Genomic DNA, 20,081 nt, shown 5'->3' on the forward strand with positions numbered 1-20,081 from the left:
TGCGGTCTGCAGTCTGGACGTTAGATGTCGCTGAAAATTACACACTGTAGCTTTAAGAGCTTTGAAATATTTTTTGCTGCTTTTTTATGCTTTTATTGTTGCTGAACATGCTGCCCTGCCAAATCAATCCTTCACAGATTTAGAGCGGGCTAATTTCATCTGGAGAGGAGTTCATGCTTGTAGCACACAGTGGTGGTCAGAGGTTTACCTACACTCATCATAGGACCAAATGTCAGAGAGCACTGGTCTTAATGAAACATGAGTGAAAAAGTTTGCAGCATTTAGCTTCTGGAGAGTCCGAACTGTAAGGAACATATAAAGACTAAATATCAGGACTGGGTCTGTGAGCCTAAACATTATTAAGGACTGACAGAATTATGTCAAACTTGTTTATTTGCACAAAAAGTTGTTTTTAAATGGAATTAAATTAGGTTTTAGTCAAACATTAGTGATGTGTTTAAATTTCAGTTTCATTTTGACCAGACTTGCACTGGAAAAAAAATCAATTTTTGCACCAGATTCTTGTTCGTTGAAGTCAAAGTGTGGTCCCTCATGATGAGGGTTTGATTACCTCTGAACACTATTTAAAGCTTACATTTATTCAGACTGAAACTGCTATCAAAGCAGATCCATCTTGAGTTTGTTCAATCGAAGCAGAGTTGACCTGGGGCTTTATTCGTGTTACTGTTGCAGTGTCCAGCAGCAGCCGGTGGAGGCGTCTGCCACCGGAGTACGGATCCACCTCTGAAGAGGAGTTTGGTTCCGGCCGGAACTCTGCAAAGCATGGAGTTCGCTCCCACGTCCGGCCCCATCATCTCGTCCAAAACCGCGGCTCAAAGCTCAGCTCCACCTCAAGCGCAGGACCACCAGGAGTGGGGCAGGGTCCCGGCGGCGTAGGCATCAAACACCGCATGAAAGAGCAAGATGGTTACATCAGGGACTGGACTGCTCACAGCGAAGAAATAGCCAGGTACTGATGCTGGCTGATCTGTGCAGGCCTGATTCACTAGTTGACACTGCAGTATATAATAGCTGAATGCGTGTTGTGCTGTAGAATCATTCTGAGTCCTAAAGAGCCCTGTCTGATTAACAGGTTGTTCCCATGTGTGCGCAGGATCAGCCAGGACCTGGCTAAGGACCTGGCCATCTTGGCCCGTGAGATCCACGATGTTGCCGGGGAGATAGATTCAGTCAGCTCCTCCGGCACCGCCCCGAGCACCACCGTCAGCACAGCTGCCACCACCCCGGGCTCGGCCATCGACACCCGGGAAGAGGTAGGCCCTGCACGCCCCACGCAGCCGGACATACAGGAGAGCATGAAAAAGGTGCCTGGTTTTCTTCTTCTTCTATTGCTTTATTGTGTGTACTTCTATCGCAATTTTCCCGTTTCTTTAAAGGGGTCATTGAATGATTCTATAGGGTATTTGGTGCTGGTCCTTAAGGTCTCTGAATAGGGTGTGTAACATTGGTTGGGCTAAACAAGGCATATTTGTTGTTCTATGAGCCCTAATGCAGGCCTGGTTATAAGCCCTAGAATGAAACTAGTTTTCTTCCCTTTTATGGTATGCTCATGAATATGATGAGCTGTGCGCTGATTGGTTGGTTTACAATGAGCGAAGCTGCTGAGCAAAGACGCATCATAGCAACAAGCACTCACTCACTGAAACATCAAATTGTTGATATGGTAGGGTGACCAGACGTCTTCTTTTTCCCGGACATGTCCTACTTTTCATGCAAAAAGAAATGTCCAGGGGAATTCAAAACTGTCCAGGATTTTGGTCGACTACAGTCCTGGAACTTACGGGAGTCTTGGAATATCTGTTACCAGCCTGCCAGCCCCCCTCCTCCGGCTGAGGATGGGCGGCTCATGCTCTCTGCTGAGGTCCGGTCAGCAGCCCAGCAGCCGACACTGGGCTGCAAAAGTACAGGCCAGAACCAAATAAGGCAACATCACCGAATTGACGTCAACTCGGTGCTTCATTTGAATTAGCCTGTTTTATGGTATAAGTTTAGAATTCTGAGATTTGAAGAAAAATGAGGTTTCGATGGGGTTTGAACTTCTCTGTGCGTCCATTTCAACCACTGAACTATCATTCATCCATGACAATGTAAACTCCGTTTTGCATTCTATGACTCCTTTAAGACTGCTTTTCTGCTGCTTCATAGTTCTGATGTGCTTTTATTTCTCTACATTTACTTTTAAATTTAACTTCTATGAACTCTAAAATTGTTAAAAGCCTAGCTTTCTTTTTGATAAAGTAGATAACCATTTTGCTCATATTCTAATATTCAGTGGCGGCTGGTGGGGTTTTCTCCATGGGGGCTATAAGTTAAAAAAAGACGTATAGCAAAAACCAATCAAACATATACCAAGTTATTACTCCATATTTATATGAATGCCAACAACAAATAACATTATAAAAACAAAACCTAATTTCATGTACAGGTTTATTTTTTTTTATATACGGTAAATCTTGCCTTTCTGAGGCTTTGTGAAGGCAAATCTGTGTTTTGCATGGCCTAATATGGCGTCACAAACCTAAAAATGTAATTACCAATTTAATAATGGAGAATCTATTGGTCAGCTTTATATATTTTTTTTTAAATATAAAAACTATAAGTACTAAAAGTACACTATATTATTTTCCATGTGAATCCCAGATTCTTCATGTCTCTTTGCCTTTTCTAAAAAGTGTTTTAAATAATGGTTCCTATATTTATCCATGCTGGGTTAGATCCTGACGTTAGAAAAAGGATGCAGGGAAAGCAGAATACAGGATTAGCCTCGCTACATGCAGTTAGCCAAGCCTTCTTGCTAAACCAGGTCCTGGAAAAGGACATTTCTTGCAACATTTCTCTCTCTCTCTCCAATGCGTCTCCACTTCCGCAAGTCGACCTGTCAATCACCTGCAAAACCTCTGCGCTGTGGTGGAAGGTGGTGAGCAAATACACTTCCTGTCACCTCAGGTCGCTGCTTAGCAGCGCCCTAGGCTATCCTATACCTTTGTATTGCAGAGGAGCTACTGCGCATGTACAACTTTTAACAAGAGTCAATGTGAAAACATTCTTGCACCCTAAAAGGTAGTAGGCTTAACTAGTCATTAAAGATTCAATATTTATCTGGCACATATAAAAAAATATAATAATATATTTTGAAATATTTTCAATTTTAATTTAAAATGATATTATAATTTTTTTATGTCTTAATCAGGGTCCTAGCGCCCTCTACTGGCCAGCCACCACTGCTAACATCTTTATGCAACTTATTTAGATATAACTGCAAGATGTTTGGTATATGTTGTCCTCCTTTGTGTCCGCTACATCTTTCGCTGCTCTTTCTCAGTTGGTGGATCGAGTGTTCGATGAAAGCCTCAAATTCAGAAAGATCCCTCCGGTTATTTCGTCCAATAAGCCACCAGAGATCAATGGAAAGCCTGTGGAGCACCAACCCAGAGCCCCGGACAGCCGGGAACCACGGGCCTTACGGAGGCGCACCTGGAACCGAGAGGAGGTGAGGAGCAGATAGACAGGAGGAGGTGTTTCAGTTTAAGGTATGCTTTAATTTTTTAATTATGGTGTTTTTTTAGGCGGTGTTGGACAGCCTTCTTATCCACTCCGTGTCTCAGCTGTCGACCAAGATCAGACACTCCGTGGACAGAACAGCAGGAAAGATCAGGTATTTATAATTATTTACAGATCCTTTTAAACTGATTTTTCATCAGGTTGAAACCACAAATTCTGCTGCGTTTTTTTATTTGAATCTAACTTTTAGCCGATATAGTCTTAAAGCTGGTAGAGACGAGCTATACCAGTGGCTAAAGAGGATTATAGAAACTCTAGACTTACGATGGTTTATAACCTCTGTATGTGGCCCTACTGTTGAAAAATGTAAAAAAAAAAAAAAAACTCACTGATGTTGTAAATACAAATGTGTGATTGTTTTTCTTCTCTCCCAGGATCTTGTTCAAAGATAAGGACAGGAACTGGGATGAGATTGAGAGTCAACTGAAGTCAGAGAGTGAAGCTCCACTTCTGAAAACCTCCAATAAGGTACAGAGAGCTATCCGTCTAAGCTGGGATATTTAAGAAGAGCGTAAGTCAAAAATCTGTGGAAGTTATCATTTATTATGATTTTATTCTCTGCAGGAAATCTCCTCGATTTTTCTTGAACTAAAGCGAGTTGAGAAGCAGATCCAAGGTAAAGCAGAACAGATCCTCCAAAGATAAAAGCTTACAAATAAAATGCAGAAGTTAGATTGATTAAATGCTTATGGTCTCTCCTTCCACGTCTCAGTGATTAACGTGATGGTAGACCCAGACGGGACTTTAGACGCCTTGGCCAGCCTCAGCCTGAGCAGCCCGACCAAGTCCCAAACCTCCAAAACCACGCCTCCCTCCACCAGCAGCCCAGCCAAAGACTCGCTGCCAGAGATCCTTCCGGGGCCTGGAGCTTCAGCAGCCTCCACCAGGGTTCAGTCCTCCACCAGCATGGAGGGCAGCACGAGAGAGAGCATCGTAGGTCTGGGTCTAACAAGCGTTGGAGGGCTGCCATTCAGTCGCAGGCGGCCGAGTGGAGAAGAGGCCATTGCACAGAAATGAATAGAGCGGTTTAGATAGGGAATCAATAAGACCCGGGCATGTAGTAGTGCGTAGCTGGCTGACAGAGACACAGTCTTCTCTTTATCCATCGGTCACCATTTTCCTGGCTACTTGTTGACTGATTGATCATCTAAACACCCTCATACAGAACCTGACCCATGATTAATCAAATAGCCTGACAAAAACCATCTCCGCCTCCAGCTGCTTGGCCCAGTAACCCACCTGTCATCCTAATGGATGGACGGATGGACGCTACCAGCGGACGGCCTCCTTCCCCCCTCATTCCTTCCTCATGTGTTTGGACCCTTCCTACACTAACGACATGCCTTAAAACACCTCCTCCATAGCAGCATTACACCTTTTCCACCTCAGACGCCACACATTTTTTATGACTTAATTTTTCAGACAAATTGAATGCATTGCAAAAAAAAAAAATAATCGTTTTAGTTGCAAACAAGGGTTGGAATATAGAAGTATTGAGATTATGCCGGAAATAAAGACCCATTTTAACTCAAAGAAAATGATCTTAATCGACTTATAGCTGCTGACTTGCCTGTTTAACTCCTCTCCCCCTTTTTGTCCTCTTTCTTCCGTAGCTTAAACTCATATCAACATGGCGGCTTCAGCCAGCAGAGCAGCTTGGCTCATTGCTCACCAAAGTGTAGCCATTTTCACACTGTTGTGCCATTTTTTTAAACCAATATATTTTTAGAAAGTAAAAAAAATTTATGTTTTGCTTTGCTGGATGTGAACAGCCATATTCTTTCCTAGTATAGGTGAATCTGCATCCTTATTTATAAGCCGCCATGAAAAGAGGAAGAAAAGAGTTTGATTGCAGCAACTCACACAGAACATTTTTTTTAAATCAAACAATTATGAAGCAGCGATAAAACCTGCTGTTTGTAAATAACTGATTTTTTTTTTTTAATCACTGGTGCTAAATAACTGGTTCCCCTATCAGTTGAGATAAAAATGTGATGTCAGTTTGCCCGTTTTAATTAATTAAACCTCGTCTGACACAAACAAACCTTATTTTTGTAGCAAAACAATCAGTTATTGTTAAACCAGAGCATACATGAGGGGTATGTTCCTTTCTATTTTCTTTATACAGGGCCTTTTTATTTATTTACGAACAGGATTACGGGTCAACTGAAGAGAAAATGTTCTGTGTGAGATTATATTAGTGTAAAAGATTCATTTTTATAAGGCTTTTTAAGGGTGCTAATTGATGTAGAAGGTGCTGTGTCTATTTTTTCCCCCAATCAGCTATATTTTCTAATTTTCTCCTGTGGTATCATGGAACTTCTATTTCACTGAGTCGCTGTTTAAACCCATAGTTTTTTTTTTTGCCACTGTAATCCATAAATCTTTAATAAGGAGTCTCTAAGATAACATAAATCACAAATATCCCTTTTCATTTTTAAAAATAGCTGCCGTCTTTTATGAATTCGCTTGCAAACCCTGAGGCTTCGTTCAGCGTCACCTATGAAGGGTCACTCCAACTTACCTGGACTGTTTCAAACGGCTTGTTTTCCTTTTATTTTCAACAACTCCGCCGCTTTTTTAGTTACTTTACAGAGACTCAGCATTCTAACATCTCCTCAGCTTGTAGTCTGTATGTAGACTAGGTAAAAGATTAAAGCAGTGTATTAGTGCTTAGAAACCTAAAACAATAGTGATTTTAGGTACCAGAATACATGTACTCTGTACTGTACTGTATGCTGATTTTAAATGCCTGAAAGTGCCCGTTTGAAAGGACGGAGGGGCATTGATTAATAAGAAAAAGGTGCAGTTCTTTAAAGGATTTATTTTGCACATCTCATAAAGCATTAAACTGAGGATATCAGTCTGTCTGGTATCAGAAGTGACTGCCTTGCTTGTCTGAACCTGTTTTGTTGCCACTTCTTCCTTCTCCTGATGCCCATTGAAAACCTTAGGGGACTGTGAATGCTAGGTACATGTAGGTATATTTTGTAAATGCTACACGTGTCGTTGAATCAGTGTTCTTTGTATTTTGTTTTTCTTACTTTGTAAAGGAAAAATACTTTTATTTATTTTGTTTTAATATTATGTGGATGTTTTAAGCATTTTATATTCGTTCAACTATCTGCATTCTTACTGTTAATAAAAAAAAGAGCTATTCACTTGTCCCTCTGGTGATGTTTGATTCATATTTTAACAGGCTCAAGGTTAGATTTTCTTTACTATATAATCAAATCTCACAGATAGCCTTCCAAGTTTTCCAATCATTTCGTTGTAGGATCCCGCTTTAAAAGATATAACTTCACTTTTTGACTGGTTTTATTACTTAGCCCTATTTACTCTATATGTTCAGTTTTATTTTCTATACATAATGCACCATAAAATCAAATAAAATTAATCTTTAAAAAATCTTATATATATAGTTAAAGGCTCATTATGTGTTCTGTAGGTGTACAATAAATGGTTATATATATTCCCTTTGATAAAAGTCTCAGGTCCTCTTGGATTTACCTCTCCAAACTATATGTCTCTATTTCTTAGATTCTTTTTTGTCCCATTCTTCTTTACCGAATGTCTAAAGCTCAGTAGGTTTGGATGTACATCTTTAGTATACTGACATTTCTGAAATGTTTTTTGGACTGAGGACTGGGTTCTGGCTGAGCATCCTAAAGATGATAACAGGAAGCCACACATTTGCAATTCTGGCTTTTTTTTTTAAAGGATGGAAGGTGAATCCTTGCCTTATTCCAAGTTTCAGAATCCTCTAAATGCACTGTTACATTTTTTTCCCCCCAGTAGCTCTACAGTTGGCAACTGTGATTCCCAAAGCATGAATCTGCCACCACCATGCTTTAAATATGGAATTCTGTGGGTAAAAAACAGGGTATTCATCTCTCAGGTAATAAGATCTGTTTTTGTTTCTGATCTGATGATCTATCTTTACTTTTAGTAAAGTTCATACAGGCTGTCACACCTTTTGGTGATGCGTGACCTATGAATGGTAACTTTTAAGAAATAAAAGCCAGAGTGATTGAGGAAATGGTCAACCTTCGGCATGGTTTTATTGTGTGCACACGTTGATGTAAGTTCCTACGGTGATAAATGTTTCTAAAGTGTAGGGGTGTGAGAACTTTGCGGTGGGCAGCTCTGTTTCTACTAAACCCTGTTCTATGCTTCAGGCGATTAATCATGTCGACTCAAAATGCAAATGAGTCCACAAATCTTTTGTGAGGCCTGAGGCCTCTTTACATTTGAATACCCGACAGTTTGAATCTTTTCATCAGCAACTATCCCAAAAGCAGAAATCGTTCCCTCCGCTTAGCTCACTGATTTCAAGGAGAGATCTTGGCAAGCACATGACATCTTGTGAAGACTCTGCAACCAAAACAAAATTTTCACAGTGGAAAAAAGTTTTACACAAACGAAACTTCTCATTTTGTCCCAAGCCAGAAACATTTTGAAATATAGCACAACATTTGTGAAATGGTTCTGAAGAAGAAGGAAATCAACCTTTTTTGAAAGTGTTTAAATTAAAAACATGGGAAAAAATGAAGCAAGAACTCATTGAGCCAGGACATTGGCTTTACTCCACTGTCCTGTAGCTCTGGCTAAATGTATAGGAAATTCTGCAGAAAGGTTTAAAAAAACTATCCATCTTCCCATCAAAACTTACCGGTCCATTAGCCTATGCTAAAATAAAACATGCCCACGGCATGATGCACTCAACACCCTGTTTCACAATGTGAAGCTTTCTCAGGGGGTTGGATTTTTGTCTTTTCCCCCCCAAACATAGCATTTTGCATTTAGGTTAAAGAAATCAAATCCTGCGCTCAGAGCCTGCCGTCCTTTCATTAGATAAGTCTAACACAGTTGACAGTCCTGTGGGATCAGATGGATAACCAGGTCTAGGCAGGTTTGCAGATGTGTAACTCTGATTTGATGAAAGATTAAACCAAGTGTTCTGAGGTGTTAAGATATTAGAATAAATTTCTCTCTTTAGAATTTGACTGTTTTTTGTTGCTTAATATATACATACACACATATATATACGTACAAGTTTTATGACAGTGATCTAAAATCCAAACGTTGGACAAAACGACCTTAAAAGCCCTCTGTAAAAAAAAAACCCGACAAGAGCCTTGAGAGTACTTATTTTATTAACACCACAGAGTTTCCACATTTGTGTCACTGTTCCATTCAACAGGAATGATGTCAGACAGGAGACATTGACACGACAAGGCCATCGACACAGAGTGATGAAGGTTAGCCGGGGGGCCATCCCAGTGTGCGCCCACCCAGCACGTGGATGTGGATGTGGTAGACAGACTGGCCTCCATCAGGACCGTCGTTGATGATGATCCTGTAGCCTTTTGACAGGCCTGCCTCCTGAGCGAGCTTCTTTGCAACTATCAGCATGTGGCCTAACAACTGCAAAAGCAAAGGCTTCATTTGAAATACTAAATTTAAAATACCAATATCACAATGCAACAATTAGATTCCCAAATAAACATAGTAATATACAACAGAATAATAAATACTAATTAAAGAGCATACAAGTCTGTTTCTTAAGGCTGAGAAATATACTTAAAATGCACTGCAACTCAATAGGAATGACAACACACTGAAATATTAAAAATGTTTCAGTACAAAATTATTTTTTATTAACTCTTCAAGTTATTAACAAATTGATTCCCCCAATTATAAATTAAAATAATAAAAGTTAGCTATTAAATTAATAAAGTTAAACTATTAAATCATGGCGTTTCTTGTCAGTCGTAGTAATCCAGTTTAAATACATTAGTAAATGGCTCCATCTAGTGGTCAGCGGTATAAATGCACCTAAATTCAATTTTAATCCAGAGAATTATTTAGAATCCTACTTACTGCTGCATCACTTTCCTCGGCTTGAGAAAGCTGGACAATTGGTTTCTTTGGGACTACCAGGATGTGAGTAGGAGCTTGTGGAGAAATATCAGGGAAGGCAACACACTAAAATTCACAGGAGAGAGGAATAAAGACAGTTTGGAAAAGCTTCTGTTTTAAGGCTGTAAATGTGATCAGAATTTAAAATACAGCAAAACAAAACAAAAGTGAAACTGCATGTTTTTTTTTTTATCCAACATTATTTCAAGATGATGCATATCTAAAAATAGCATTGCATGCAGGGACATTTCTGCATCGTTGTGTTCTGCATGTTTTGTAATCAATTATTGCATGCTTGATTTTTAGGCTGCAAGTAAAGCTCTGAATTGGCAAGTAAAGCCAATTGGAACGTGACCAAGTTGCAGCAAGAGGCATAGGTACAAAGGCGCACATACCTCCCCGTTTGAAACCAATTTAAATTAATAACTTGCTTTTCTATTTGGCTCTCAAATATTCACATTTCGCACACTTTTTAGGCTTGTAAATTCAACCAACACACTTTGTCTTAGCCTGTTTTCTTGAAAGCTAGCTCAGAACCATGCAAGCGATCAATCCTGCAGCGAAAGTGAACCACAGAGGGCCTGAGCTGCAATTAAAATCCCCCAGGACGGATCGCTATAGCCGCATACCTGATCGTCCTCATGGATCAGGTTGGCGGGGATTTCTTTACGCACGATTTTTCCAAATATCGTGTCTCCACCCGGCTGGGCAACCTGCGCTTTCGCCGTTTCATCAGCCATGTTAACGTAGATGAAACGAGGGGTGGAGCACTTTCCACTTTTAGTTCGGTTAGAGCACGTCGAACGCTGATTGGCTAGAAAATGACGTAGCCTCAAATCGTTCGCTGATTGGCTAACCTACTGCAATCATAGGAAGTAGGTAGAAAAACTCACCATGGGGTAACTTTTTTATATATTTTTATTTTTTTTAATTAGCTTATTTATTTGTTTATTTATTTATTTTTGGGGGGAAGGGGGGTGGGGATTGTTTTTATACATAGCATTTCCTATCCCCACTCCATTCCAGTAGATGGCGGTAATGCTCATAAACAAGATGCTTGGCATCCGCTATAAAAAAAAGAAGAAGGAAGGACAGGCAAAGAATTGATGAATATTGGGAAATGAAGGAAATATAAAGGATATTCACAGATTAAGGAAAGTATTATCTATTTATCTACAGCATACATAATTAAAAAATAAAATTGGATGTAAAGTAATGTTGCTACACTCTCATGCACAGTAGGTGGCGGTATGCACGTTAAAGTTGCTTGCGATCCACCATACTATAACAGAAGAAGAACTCACAATGGGAACTCGTTTGAAGGTGATTTGTTTAGCAATATTTATGTGTTTTTTTTTTTAACCCTGTTAGCGTAATTATGAAAAAAATATATCCTTTTCAAAAATATGAAGCCGCCCCAAAGCTTCAGTAATATTTGTTTACATTCACAGTTGTTAAATGTGTAGCGATTTGTGCTTCTAAACGCAGGTCCTGAGCGTGTTTAAAAAGCTGCACAGGACGAGGGTTGATGTTTTCAAAGATGATACAAGAGCTCTGACAGGTGAGTACGCCTCGGCAGGAGAAATAACAAATACTGTGCTTTTATACTAATGTGGTTTCTTCTTGTCTTCTCCCTCACAGCTGCGCGGTTTAAGATCAACGAGGAGTTCAAGAAGAACAAAAATGAAACATCAGAAGAAAACATTGAGAAGGTCCAGAGCAAAAATGATCTAATGACTTTACTTGCAACAGGAATGTAAAATCGGTTCCCACTGCTACAAAGACAGAATGCCATATCGGTTGTTACTGTTAAAATGGTCTGTATAGATGTTGTCCTTTTAGAGCAAATGGCTGAATTTAGTTTTTCTCCAGTTAATCCGACTAGCTGCACATAGCATTAGATGTTCATTTTGTCAATTAGGGAAAACAGCTGTTGAGACATTGCTCTGTTTAAAAACATTATTGTTTCCCTGTTAAATCAGGATTGAGCTGAATTTACCAATGGTTTTTGGTTAGCTGGATGATTTTACTGCCCACTCCTAAGGTTTATTACTGGCAAACCTGAATGTAACCTGTCTGACAGCATGAAGTAGCCCAAAAGATTTCAAAAAACAAGATGCCATGCCTCGCTCCACAGGCCTTACCTGTGTTAATTAAACTCAGTGTTCATGGTGATAAAAGAGAGTTCCAATGTTAGCAGCTTTGCTGATCAAAAAGAAAACAAAGGCCCCTTTGAGATTTCTCAAAAACAAGATTTCCAAGGCTTTGGGAAAATATTCTGTAAACTGACAAGTGGAACTTTTCCTTTTCTCACAACTGGCACACAACTAACTTGGCATTTCAGAAAAAAAAAAGTGATGCTAAGGGGCTGTTTTGCTGCCTGAGAAGCTGGGCGAATTGCTGTAATTCTTGGAACCATATATTCTGTTTTTAGCAGGTAATCCTGAATGAAAAAGGCCAGGTATCAAGTTGGTTGCCTTAAGGTCACTTCCACCTCTGATTAGTCAAAGTTAGGCTTAGGGCTGAAACAAATAATCGGATTAATAGATTATTGAAACAATTGTCAACCGATTTAGTAATCGATTGATCGTTACTTGAATTATAGACATTCTTAAGCATGCATTTAGCTGACAGAGCAACCCACTAAGAGCAGTAATTCTACCAAAATTATCAAAAAAAATATAAAAATATTTTGCATTTAAGATTTAAAAAAAAAAAACTCTTTCAACTGTCATTAGGCTTTATGCAGAACTCCTCAATTGGAAAACTTTCAGTTTCTCCTGGTTTAATTTAGTAAAAAGTCTTCTTTAAGAAACCTTTGGCTTTCCGTTTATTAATCGATTAATCAAAAAATTATCAACAGAGTAATCAATTTGTAAAATAATCGTTAGTTGCAGCCCTAGTAAGGTTGTTCATTCTTGGAAACTCTAAAGTGATCCGATTAAATGATTTGTCAACAATACAAGACTAATTTCAGCTTATTTTAAGTTCTTGATGGCTCTTGCTGATGCCCAGGCTGGCCCACTCTTTTATTAGGTGTTGGGGGTTATAGTTTTTCACATGTTATCATAATTTAACATTCTCACCTTGTGTTTCCTCTGGTTCTCTGTAAAATCAAACTTGTTTGGTTTAACCCTTGTTTTTTTTCTTGTTTTTTTTTTTAGATGATTAAAATGGGCTCAGATGTGGAAGCTGTTCTTCGTGAGACAGTGCTGCAAGTGGAGCATGTTGAAGAAAACAAGCTCTGTATGAAATGCTTCTTCTCCTCACACATTGTGGTTTCCTACATAAGTACCTATGTTTGAAATGTCTATGCTATACAACTCTTCATTCACCCTGTATTTTTCCCTTCCCTTCCTTATGTCTCACAGTGCTTCGACCCAGAGACGGTCTCCTCCTGGAAAATGTGCCGTATTGTGATGAACCCAGGAAAAAATCATGATCCTATTTATTTATTTTTGTGCATCAGCAAAGAGACATTTATCCATCACTTCCACCTACGGTTAAATGGATACGACGAAACTGTTTAATGTTGTGATGACCTCCTAGACGAATCTAGTTTGGCTTGAAAAGAAATGTGCCATAAACTTGATTCCATTATTTTCTGTACAGTATTTCATTAAATGTTTTCAGATTTGTTCTGGTATGCTTTAAGGTGCTTGTAATAAATGCAAACTGGTGCAAAACTAAATTTCTGATACTGGAAAATTGCATATGATGTTTATACAAGCTACTTGTTTCATTTTGCTCAAGAAAAAGATATTTATCTGGTTTGTTAGTGATTATGTTTTAAAGTGTAAAAAAAAAAAAATGTTAGATTTCTAGTGAAAAATACTCAGAAGAATTCCGTGTTATTTTTATTTTTTTCTGCCTTCAGAAACAAACTATAAGAAATTAGTTCTTGGGGGTAATGGTGACAAATCTACCACAATTTTTACAGTGTATTTATTATATAATAGGTAAAATATTGGGCTTATTGTGGTACTTTGTGGTACTGCTGACACAAATCAAATTCATGAAATTATAAAGTAAGTTTTCATACTTGTTTTTTTAGTAAAAGCATAGCAGTTTTAAATTGAAGCACAGTTTAAAAGTCAGGGTTAGCTGGAAAAATATTGCATAGTATTCATTTTCCTAGAGGTTGTCATAATTAAAAATACCAAAATTTCATATGCTGTTATATCCAACACAGGGAAATCTAGAACATGATTTCAATATGGCTTTGTGTGACAAATAATTTGGGAACTAGTTATTTTTTTTTTTAAGTAAGTCAATCTTTATATTTTGTAAAGCAGGATTTTTTTTTATTACCTTTTCTGATTTTGAATCCTGCTTCACACGCTCCGCACGGTAGGTGGCGGCATTTGAGTTCAGAAAGTACCCAGCTCTACTATTAATCCAAAGAAGAAGAAGAACGGTATCCTGGCAACGCTTCTCAGTTAGCTAGCTCTTCATCTCAATGGTTAAAAAAAGGTAAGAATCCCCGAAAATAGTTTGTCTTCTATCACGTAGCTCTTCTATAAACATCGAAGTGTTTCTGTAGAGCTTCCTGAGTTTGTTCTCTTATGTTCTTTACAGTACAGACACGTTATGGGAGTTAGCAGCGGCGGAGGTCCAGAACCGGGAGAACGATGCTGAAGAGGGGCACGGAAGAGAGGCGGTCTGCGAACGGACGGTGTTTCTAATGGGGAGCAAGGCAGGGGTCCGTACAGTCTCATGAAGAACCATTTTATTGGTTTGAATTGTTGAAAGACAAACTTTAAACCTTGAAAGGATTCAAACTTACTGCATATAAATTGACTTTTCAGGGTAAAACGTCCATTCTCTTAAGATGTCTAGAGAGGTGAGTAGTTTATTTGACACTGTGTCAGAATAATCCAACAAAAATAAATGATTATATACAAGGTATTTTTATTATTTCCTGTAGTTTGCCACATCGTGTCAAATAATATGTATTTAATTTGGAGTTAATGTAAAATAGTCACACAAATTAGAGGGGAACACATTTGCTGATTTTTTTTTTTTTTTTTTTTTTAACTGCAGCTTTTTTTCCCATAAACTCTCAAGTTCAATCAAATGTATATTTTCTTTTTCTGCTCAAGGGATGAAACCCCGAAGCCAACCCTAGCACTGGAGTATACTTTTGGCAGAAGGAGCAGTGCACACAGCACAGTAAGTGCACACCATGCTATTTTATACTCTCAGACTCCTCTACGAGATTTCTAACAAACTAAAGACGTAGATATGTTGTTAAATATTTCATCGATAAATATCCATTTTGCAAAGCAGTGTAATTGCCTGTGGACAGCAATTATCCAGGCTTTCTTTATTTCTGAGCTCTTATCAGCTGCTTGAAATTGATAAGAGAGTGATTAGAGTATTAACAAGGAGGCTAAAACTGTCAGAATTGAAGTAGATTTAGTTGAGGCTCAAATTACAGCTTTGAATGGTTTCTGCAGGCATTTTTTTCAGTCTGTGTATTAGGTGGACCTTCTAAGCTGAGAGTCTGCGAAATGTTGTCATGTTTTCTTATTAACTGTAGACAAAATAGACTATTTAACAGCAAAAGTCTTCTTTCGTTTGAATTTGAAGTTCTGATAAAGAGATATTTGTGAGAATATCAGAACAACCAACAAAGGTTCTTAAAAAGGTGATTATTTTGACATCTAATCGATCCCTGATATGTGTTGATTACACACACACATACACTGTATAGTGCCTTGCGAAAGTATTCAGCCCCCTTTAACGTCTTCACCAAAAAAATGACAATTTTAGATCTTTATTTTTGAAGCCTGAAATGTGGCAAAAAGTCAAGAAGTTTAAGGGGGCTGGAAACATATATATATTTATATATATATAATGTATTAAACACACAAGTCTATGTGACCAGTGTCTTGAAAATATAAAAAATGTGTTTTTTTTAACCTGTTTTTCTTAAAAAATGTTTTTCCTCGCTGGGAATTATGATGTAAAGTCCTCATGAGCCTTTATAGATCGCTGGCTATTGTCTCATGATTTCTTCTTTCAGCTCAAAGATGTAACCCACACGTGGGAGCTGGGAGGAGGAACCTCACTCTCAGACCTCATCCAGATTCCCATCACGCCACTCAGCATACGGTGGGCCACCTATTGCTGTGTGCTTAACAGATACATGCTTTAAACCAGAGAGGCAGCCTGTTCCTTAATGTACCAACTAAAAGAGTAGTATGATATATCTCTTTCCTCAGGTCTCTCTCTGTTGTGCTCGTTCTGGACCTTTCTATGCCGAACGATTTGTGGGAAACCATGGAGAAACTTCTGCATTCAGCACAAAGTCAGATCGAAAAAGTCTTTTCTCAGGCACAGAAAGCACAGAAGTACGAAGCTGGAGCCAAGCAGCAGAAAGCTGCTCCCTTAGCAGCTCGGGTCTTACCTAAAGATTACCCAGTATGAATGGAGATTATCTGGGTTTCCCTTTTATGTCTGTGTTTTTCTTGCAGGCATTATTATATTATTACCCCAAACCTTTAACTTGCTCTTTCAACAGGACAGAGAATTGATCAGTCCTTTTCCTGTTCCCCTGCTCATCATAGGCAGTAAATATGATCTATTTCAGGTAAATCGCAAAGTTTAAACTGTGAATACTGAATTCAGTTAAAGGAAGCTGTGTGCATGTAGCGAGAATATTAGTCAGTTTTACACCTTGATGAATTACAGTATGTGGGATCTAGTCTGATTCATGTCAAATTAAAGTTTTTTTTTTTTTTTTTTTTTTTTTTTTTCTTTTTTTTTTTATAGGATTTTGACTCTGACAGGAGGAAAGTTATTAGTAAAACCCTTCGTTTTCTGGCCCACTATTATGCAGCATCTTTGATCGTAAGTGAATTTTAGCATGCTCTCTATGCTTTGGCATTACTTTGAGTTATCATTAAAATGTTTTTCTCTCTGTTTTTCTGCCTGATTTGTCCGTTAGTTCACCAGCATTAAATCAGAGAGCCTCATGTCGAAAACCAAGCGCTTCTTCGCCCATCTGGCCTTTGGTCTGGACGTAGGGTGAGGAGCTAATCACAGGCTAATGCAAAGGTTTGAGTGTGAAATAGTTGGATATAAAAAGGTCAGTTTCTATTTCCAGATTTCTTCTGGACATGTAAATCTTTTAGATAAATGGCTTTCATGGCTTCTGCTCAATGTAAATTCACACGTTCTGAAATGATCAACCTTGAATGTACACTGCAAGGGAGAAAATATTGTAAAACATAAAATGATAAAAACACTGAATCTGAGAAACACAACATACTTAAAAAGGGGTTCATTTATCCATCTATATAGTTATAGTGTAAAGTGGGACAGTTAAAATAAGAAATTGAGAAAACAAAATCAATTATCTCACACTTTTAAATCTATCTCACCAATAGGAACCAAATATTTGCAGTGTAGCATTTCTGATTTTTCTATTCAGTTTCCTCTCTAATAGTGTCGAATATTGGATTCTCTAATGCTCTGTCCTCTGCTGTTTCCTGCTTTCATTTCAAAACAGGAAATCCGTGTCCTTTGACTCTGGTAAACCTCTCATCATCTCAGCAGGCTCCGATTCCTTCAGCGAAATAGGTGAGCACAGTGCCACCTACTGGCCATTTGACGCCACACATTTAAAAGAAACCAGGAACTGCAGTGAAATGAAAAGCTGTGGTTAAAACACAAGATGAGACATCTGCAAATGCATTAAAGACTTTGAAATTAATCATATTTGTCACATAACAACCAAATGTAATGATGATATGATTGTTTGTCAATTGTAAGATAAAAGAAAAATGATGCTTTGTTCAAAGTTTCATGGATAAAGAAATTGAAAGCAAGTTTAGATTATAAGAGTATTTTGAACCGTTAAATGTAGAGAAAAATTATGTCACAACGTTATACCTATTAAATATGTGGCTGTGCTCCTAAACCAGTGGTACTCAAACTAACAGCTATTGGAAGAGCTGAACTAATCATAGTGTTAAGTTTAAAGAGCAAAACTTGAGGGAAAATAACATAAACCAGAATATGCAACCCTGCAGCAGAATGCTTTGTGGATGCTCACCTTCAGCAGGTTCAGGCCACATGGTCAGAGCTAATGGGGGAGTAGGGTAGATGGAGCTAAATTCAGTGGAAGAGGTTCACTTTTCAGTTACATTTAAAACCATAAAGGTACAAAGACCGTTACACTGGAATGGATTAGATCAGCACAGATTTATGTGTCAGAAAGGCACAGAGAAAGTCCAGCCATAAATCTAAAGAAAATCTGTGCTAGGACCTAAATGTTGTCATTCATAGAGGCTAATTTTGCAAAGAAAACAATGGGGGAATACTTCAGTCTCTAGATGTGTAAAGTTAGAAGTCATAGGAGTTTATATGCTGTTCCTTCCTCTCATTGATAGCGAACATTTAGAGGAAGGAAAGTTGGTTAATCACATAAAACTTCAATAGAAAACACTGATTTTAGAATTCAAGGCAACAACATGCTGACAGTTTATGAAATATTGTTTCAGGTATTCCCTCAAAATCTAACTCTTCACTTTCAATCAGGCATGTTTTTCAGACTAAAAGTAACAGTTTGAGTGGCAGTGGTGCAGGGGGTTAACCATGAGACCCATGTGTCAGAGGCCTGGTTCCTCGATGCAGCTCTCACCGTTTGGAGTGTCGGCCCTTTGACCTTTGTCTCCTGTACAGAAATAATCAACACTGAAGACCACTAGTGCATAAAGCATATTAGAAAATAGTAACATTGAAGCAGGTTTTAGGTATGCTTATATTAAGCCTGCAATTTTTTATTAAAAATGTTTTCTCATTAGTGAGAAGTATTTTTTTCATTCGCTGTACACAAGAAATCATCTTACTTAACAGAATTAAGAGCTTTAAACCTTCAGCCTGTTTTTTTAGTGAGCATAGTTACCTGTATTTTAGCAAACAGCTGTATCTTTTGTTTTCATAAGCAGGATAATGAGATAATTTGTCTGAAAAAACTGTTCCCTGGTATGCAGGGGCGCCTCCTATGACTCACGTGGACATTGCATCTCTAAATGCGAAAAACCCAATGGATCTGTGGAAGAAGGTGTATGAGCGAGTCTTTCCCAGCAAGGTAGCTGCTCAGCTTTATATTTCAGGTAATGTTAAAGAACCCAAATGCTCTGAATACAGTGGAGTTACTGTTTTCACAGAGCTACAGTGAGCAGAGAGCACTAAAGGATCCAGCCAAAGACCCACAGTACAGTGAGCCTCAGATTGATGCAATGAGAGCCCAGAAAGACCAGGTAACACACTTTCACCGTTTCCTCATTAAAAATTAGCTTCATAACTGCAGTAAAATACCTTTGATATGGACTTTAGGTACACTGTATCTGGTATGAAGTCACGAGTTGGTGATGTTGGGGGTCAGTCTTTGGTCATCAGATATTTCTGCTCATTTTGCTTTGTTGTTTGAACTTTGTCCACCATCATGTCATGGAAAACGAGCATCAATAGATAATAAATAATAATAATGGTTATAAAGAATAGAATAAAGGTATGACATCATGAAAGCATTACAAAGATGAAGATTAAGAAACTAGCTCTATCTCTATGGGATGAAAGTTTAGATAACTGGATGTTTTTATAGCTTTTAATGTAAATAAAACTTGCTAAATATCTGGAGTTAATATTGGGTACTAAAACTTATCTAGTCCAAAAGATCCAACTTCTGAGTAATACATTTTTAGAGGACTACAGCCGGAGGTTAATCAGTACAAAAGATTTAAGCTTGAAAATTTTCATGATACATTTGCTATAGAAAATAATCATCTAGTGACAGCTTACCAGTAGAAAATACCAAAACAGGAAATATAAAATCTTTAGTTTGAAAGAAAAAAGAATTTGACACTTTGATAAAGTAAATTTCAGTCGTCATCATATGGGGTGTAACACATTGTTAGGCATTTAGTACAGGGAGGTATGATAGATAAATATTTGATAGCTGTACAGGTTCAGAACAAGTTCTATGTGTTTAAAGTCTATAGATCAGCTCTAGTCAGGTCCGTCACCACAAGGCAAGCAAACCAAGCGATTGCCTAGGGCCCCAAGTTTGCCTGGGACCCCCAGACAATGGCTGACCTGGTTATAAACCACATCTATTGACAAACAGTTTGAGCGCCAATGATCCCTCAAAGCTCGGCATTCGTCCAATTGCGCACTTTTCGTGAATTCTCGGCACACAAGGAAATCTATGCATTGTAGAAAAATAAACTTTTCGCCCCCTCCCCTGATATCAAGCTATGTTTTGCAGCTCCTTTCATTGGTCTGCGCTGTTATAATTGTTGACGGAAGCAGCTTTCTCTCCCTCTCCCAATATTAACCTCTCTTTTTGCAGCCTTTTTCGTTGCTCTGCTCTCTATTTGGTGATGGCAGTGTTCTTCCCTCCTACTCCCAACTTAAATACCGAAGTTGGTTACTGTATACCAACACCAGTATTGGCCTCCTTCGTTTCTCTGCTATAATTGGTGACGGCTGCGTTCGCGCCCCCTCTCCCGATTTTATTTTTAGACAATATTTTGTTTCTTAAAGGAATAGTACACCCAAAACAT

General features: G+C 38.4%; 4 protein-coding genes across 12 annotated transcripts in view; 3 read left to right on the forward strand and 1 right to left on the reverse strand.

Annotated features, from left to right (window-relative positions):
* The window catches only part of cep170 (centrosomal protein 170kDa), a 53,135-nt gene extending 46,394 nt beyond the window's left edge, over positions 1–6,741 (forward strand). For 2 of the 9 annotated variants that reach the window (XM_015378186.1, XM_015378188.1), the window contains exons 16-22: positions 694–970; positions 1,094–1,325; positions 3,344–3,511; positions 3,588–3,676; positions 3,957–4,050; positions 4,147–4,198; positions 4,295–6,741. In XM_015378186.1, the coding sequence (XP_015233672.1) occupies positions 694–970; positions 1,094–1,325; positions 3,344–3,511; positions 3,588–3,676; positions 3,957–4,050; positions 4,147–4,198; positions 4,295–4,599 (1,217 nt within the window). In that variant the 3' untranslated portion in view covers positions 4,600–6,741. The remainder of the gene's footprint in view (positions 1–693; positions 971–1,093; positions 1,326–3,343; positions 3,512–3,587; positions 3,677–3,956; positions 4,051–4,146; positions 4,199–4,294) is intronic. The other 7 variants (XM_015378192.1, XM_015378194.1, XM_015378193.1 and 4 more) reach the window with 5 other exon arrangements.
* Positions 6,742–8,720: 1,979 nt separating this feature from the next.
* On the reverse strand, positions 8,721–10,295 carry hint1 (histidine triad nucleotide binding protein 1). Its single transcript, XM_015378204.1, has 3 exons — positions 10,134–10,295; positions 9,466–9,570; positions 8,721–9,009 (listed from the first exon to the last, which is right to left on the reverse strand). The coding sequence occupies exons 1-3, from the start codon at positions 10,242–10,244 to the stop codon at positions 8,845–8,847; spliced, it is 381 nt and encodes a 126-aa protein (XP_015233690.1). The 5' UTR covers positions 10,245–10,295; the 3' UTR covers positions 8,721–8,844.
* A 478-nt stretch (positions 10,296–10,773) lies between these two features.
* lyrm7 (LYR motif containing 7) lies at positions 10,774–13,223 on the forward strand. The gene is made up of 5 exons (XM_015378205.1): positions 10,774–10,827; positions 10,993–11,065; positions 11,146–11,216; positions 12,669–12,750; positions 12,876–13,223. The coding sequence occupies exons 1-5, from the start codon at positions 10,810–10,812 to the stop codon at positions 12,944–12,946; spliced, it is 315 nt and encodes a 104-aa protein (XP_015233691.1). The 5' UTR covers positions 10,774–10,809; the 3' UTR covers positions 12,947–13,223.
* A 681-nt stretch (positions 13,224–13,904) lies between these two features.
* The window catches only part of dync2li1 (dynein, cytoplasmic 2, light intermediate chain 1), a 13,562-nt gene continuing 7,385 nt past the window's right edge, over positions 13,905–20,081 (forward strand). Inside the window, exons 1-12 of the mRNA XM_015378206.1 lie at positions 13,905–13,977; positions 14,083–14,206; positions 14,313–14,347; positions 14,607–14,676; positions 15,533–15,621; positions 15,732–15,930; positions 16,031–16,099; positions 16,282–16,359; positions 16,457–16,536; positions 17,021–17,091; positions 18,507–18,604; positions 18,684–18,776. Of these exons, the coding sequence (XP_015233692.1) occupies positions 13,964–13,977; positions 14,083–14,206; positions 14,313–14,347; positions 14,607–14,676; positions 15,533–15,621; positions 15,732–15,930; positions 16,031–16,099; positions 16,282–16,359; positions 16,457–16,536; positions 17,021–17,091; positions 18,507–18,604; positions 18,684–18,776 (1,020 nt within the window). The 5' untranslated portion in view covers positions 13,905–13,963. The remainder of the gene's footprint in view (positions 13,978–14,082; positions 14,207–14,312; positions 14,348–14,606; positions 14,677–15,532; positions 15,622–15,731; positions 15,931–16,030; positions 16,100–16,281; positions 16,360–16,456; positions 16,537–17,020; positions 17,092–18,506; positions 18,605–18,683; positions 18,777–20,081) is intronic.

Source organism: Cyprinodon variegatus, unplaced genomic scaffold, assembly GCF_000732505.1.
Source record: "Cyprinodon variegatus isolate N-32 unplaced genomic scaffold, C_variegatus-1.0 Scaffold166, whole genome shotgun sequence".
In the NCBI taxonomy this organism is placed as follows: domain Eukaryota; kingdom Metazoa; phylum Chordata; class Actinopteri; order Cyprinodontiformes; family Cyprinodontidae; genus Cyprinodon; species Cyprinodon variegatus.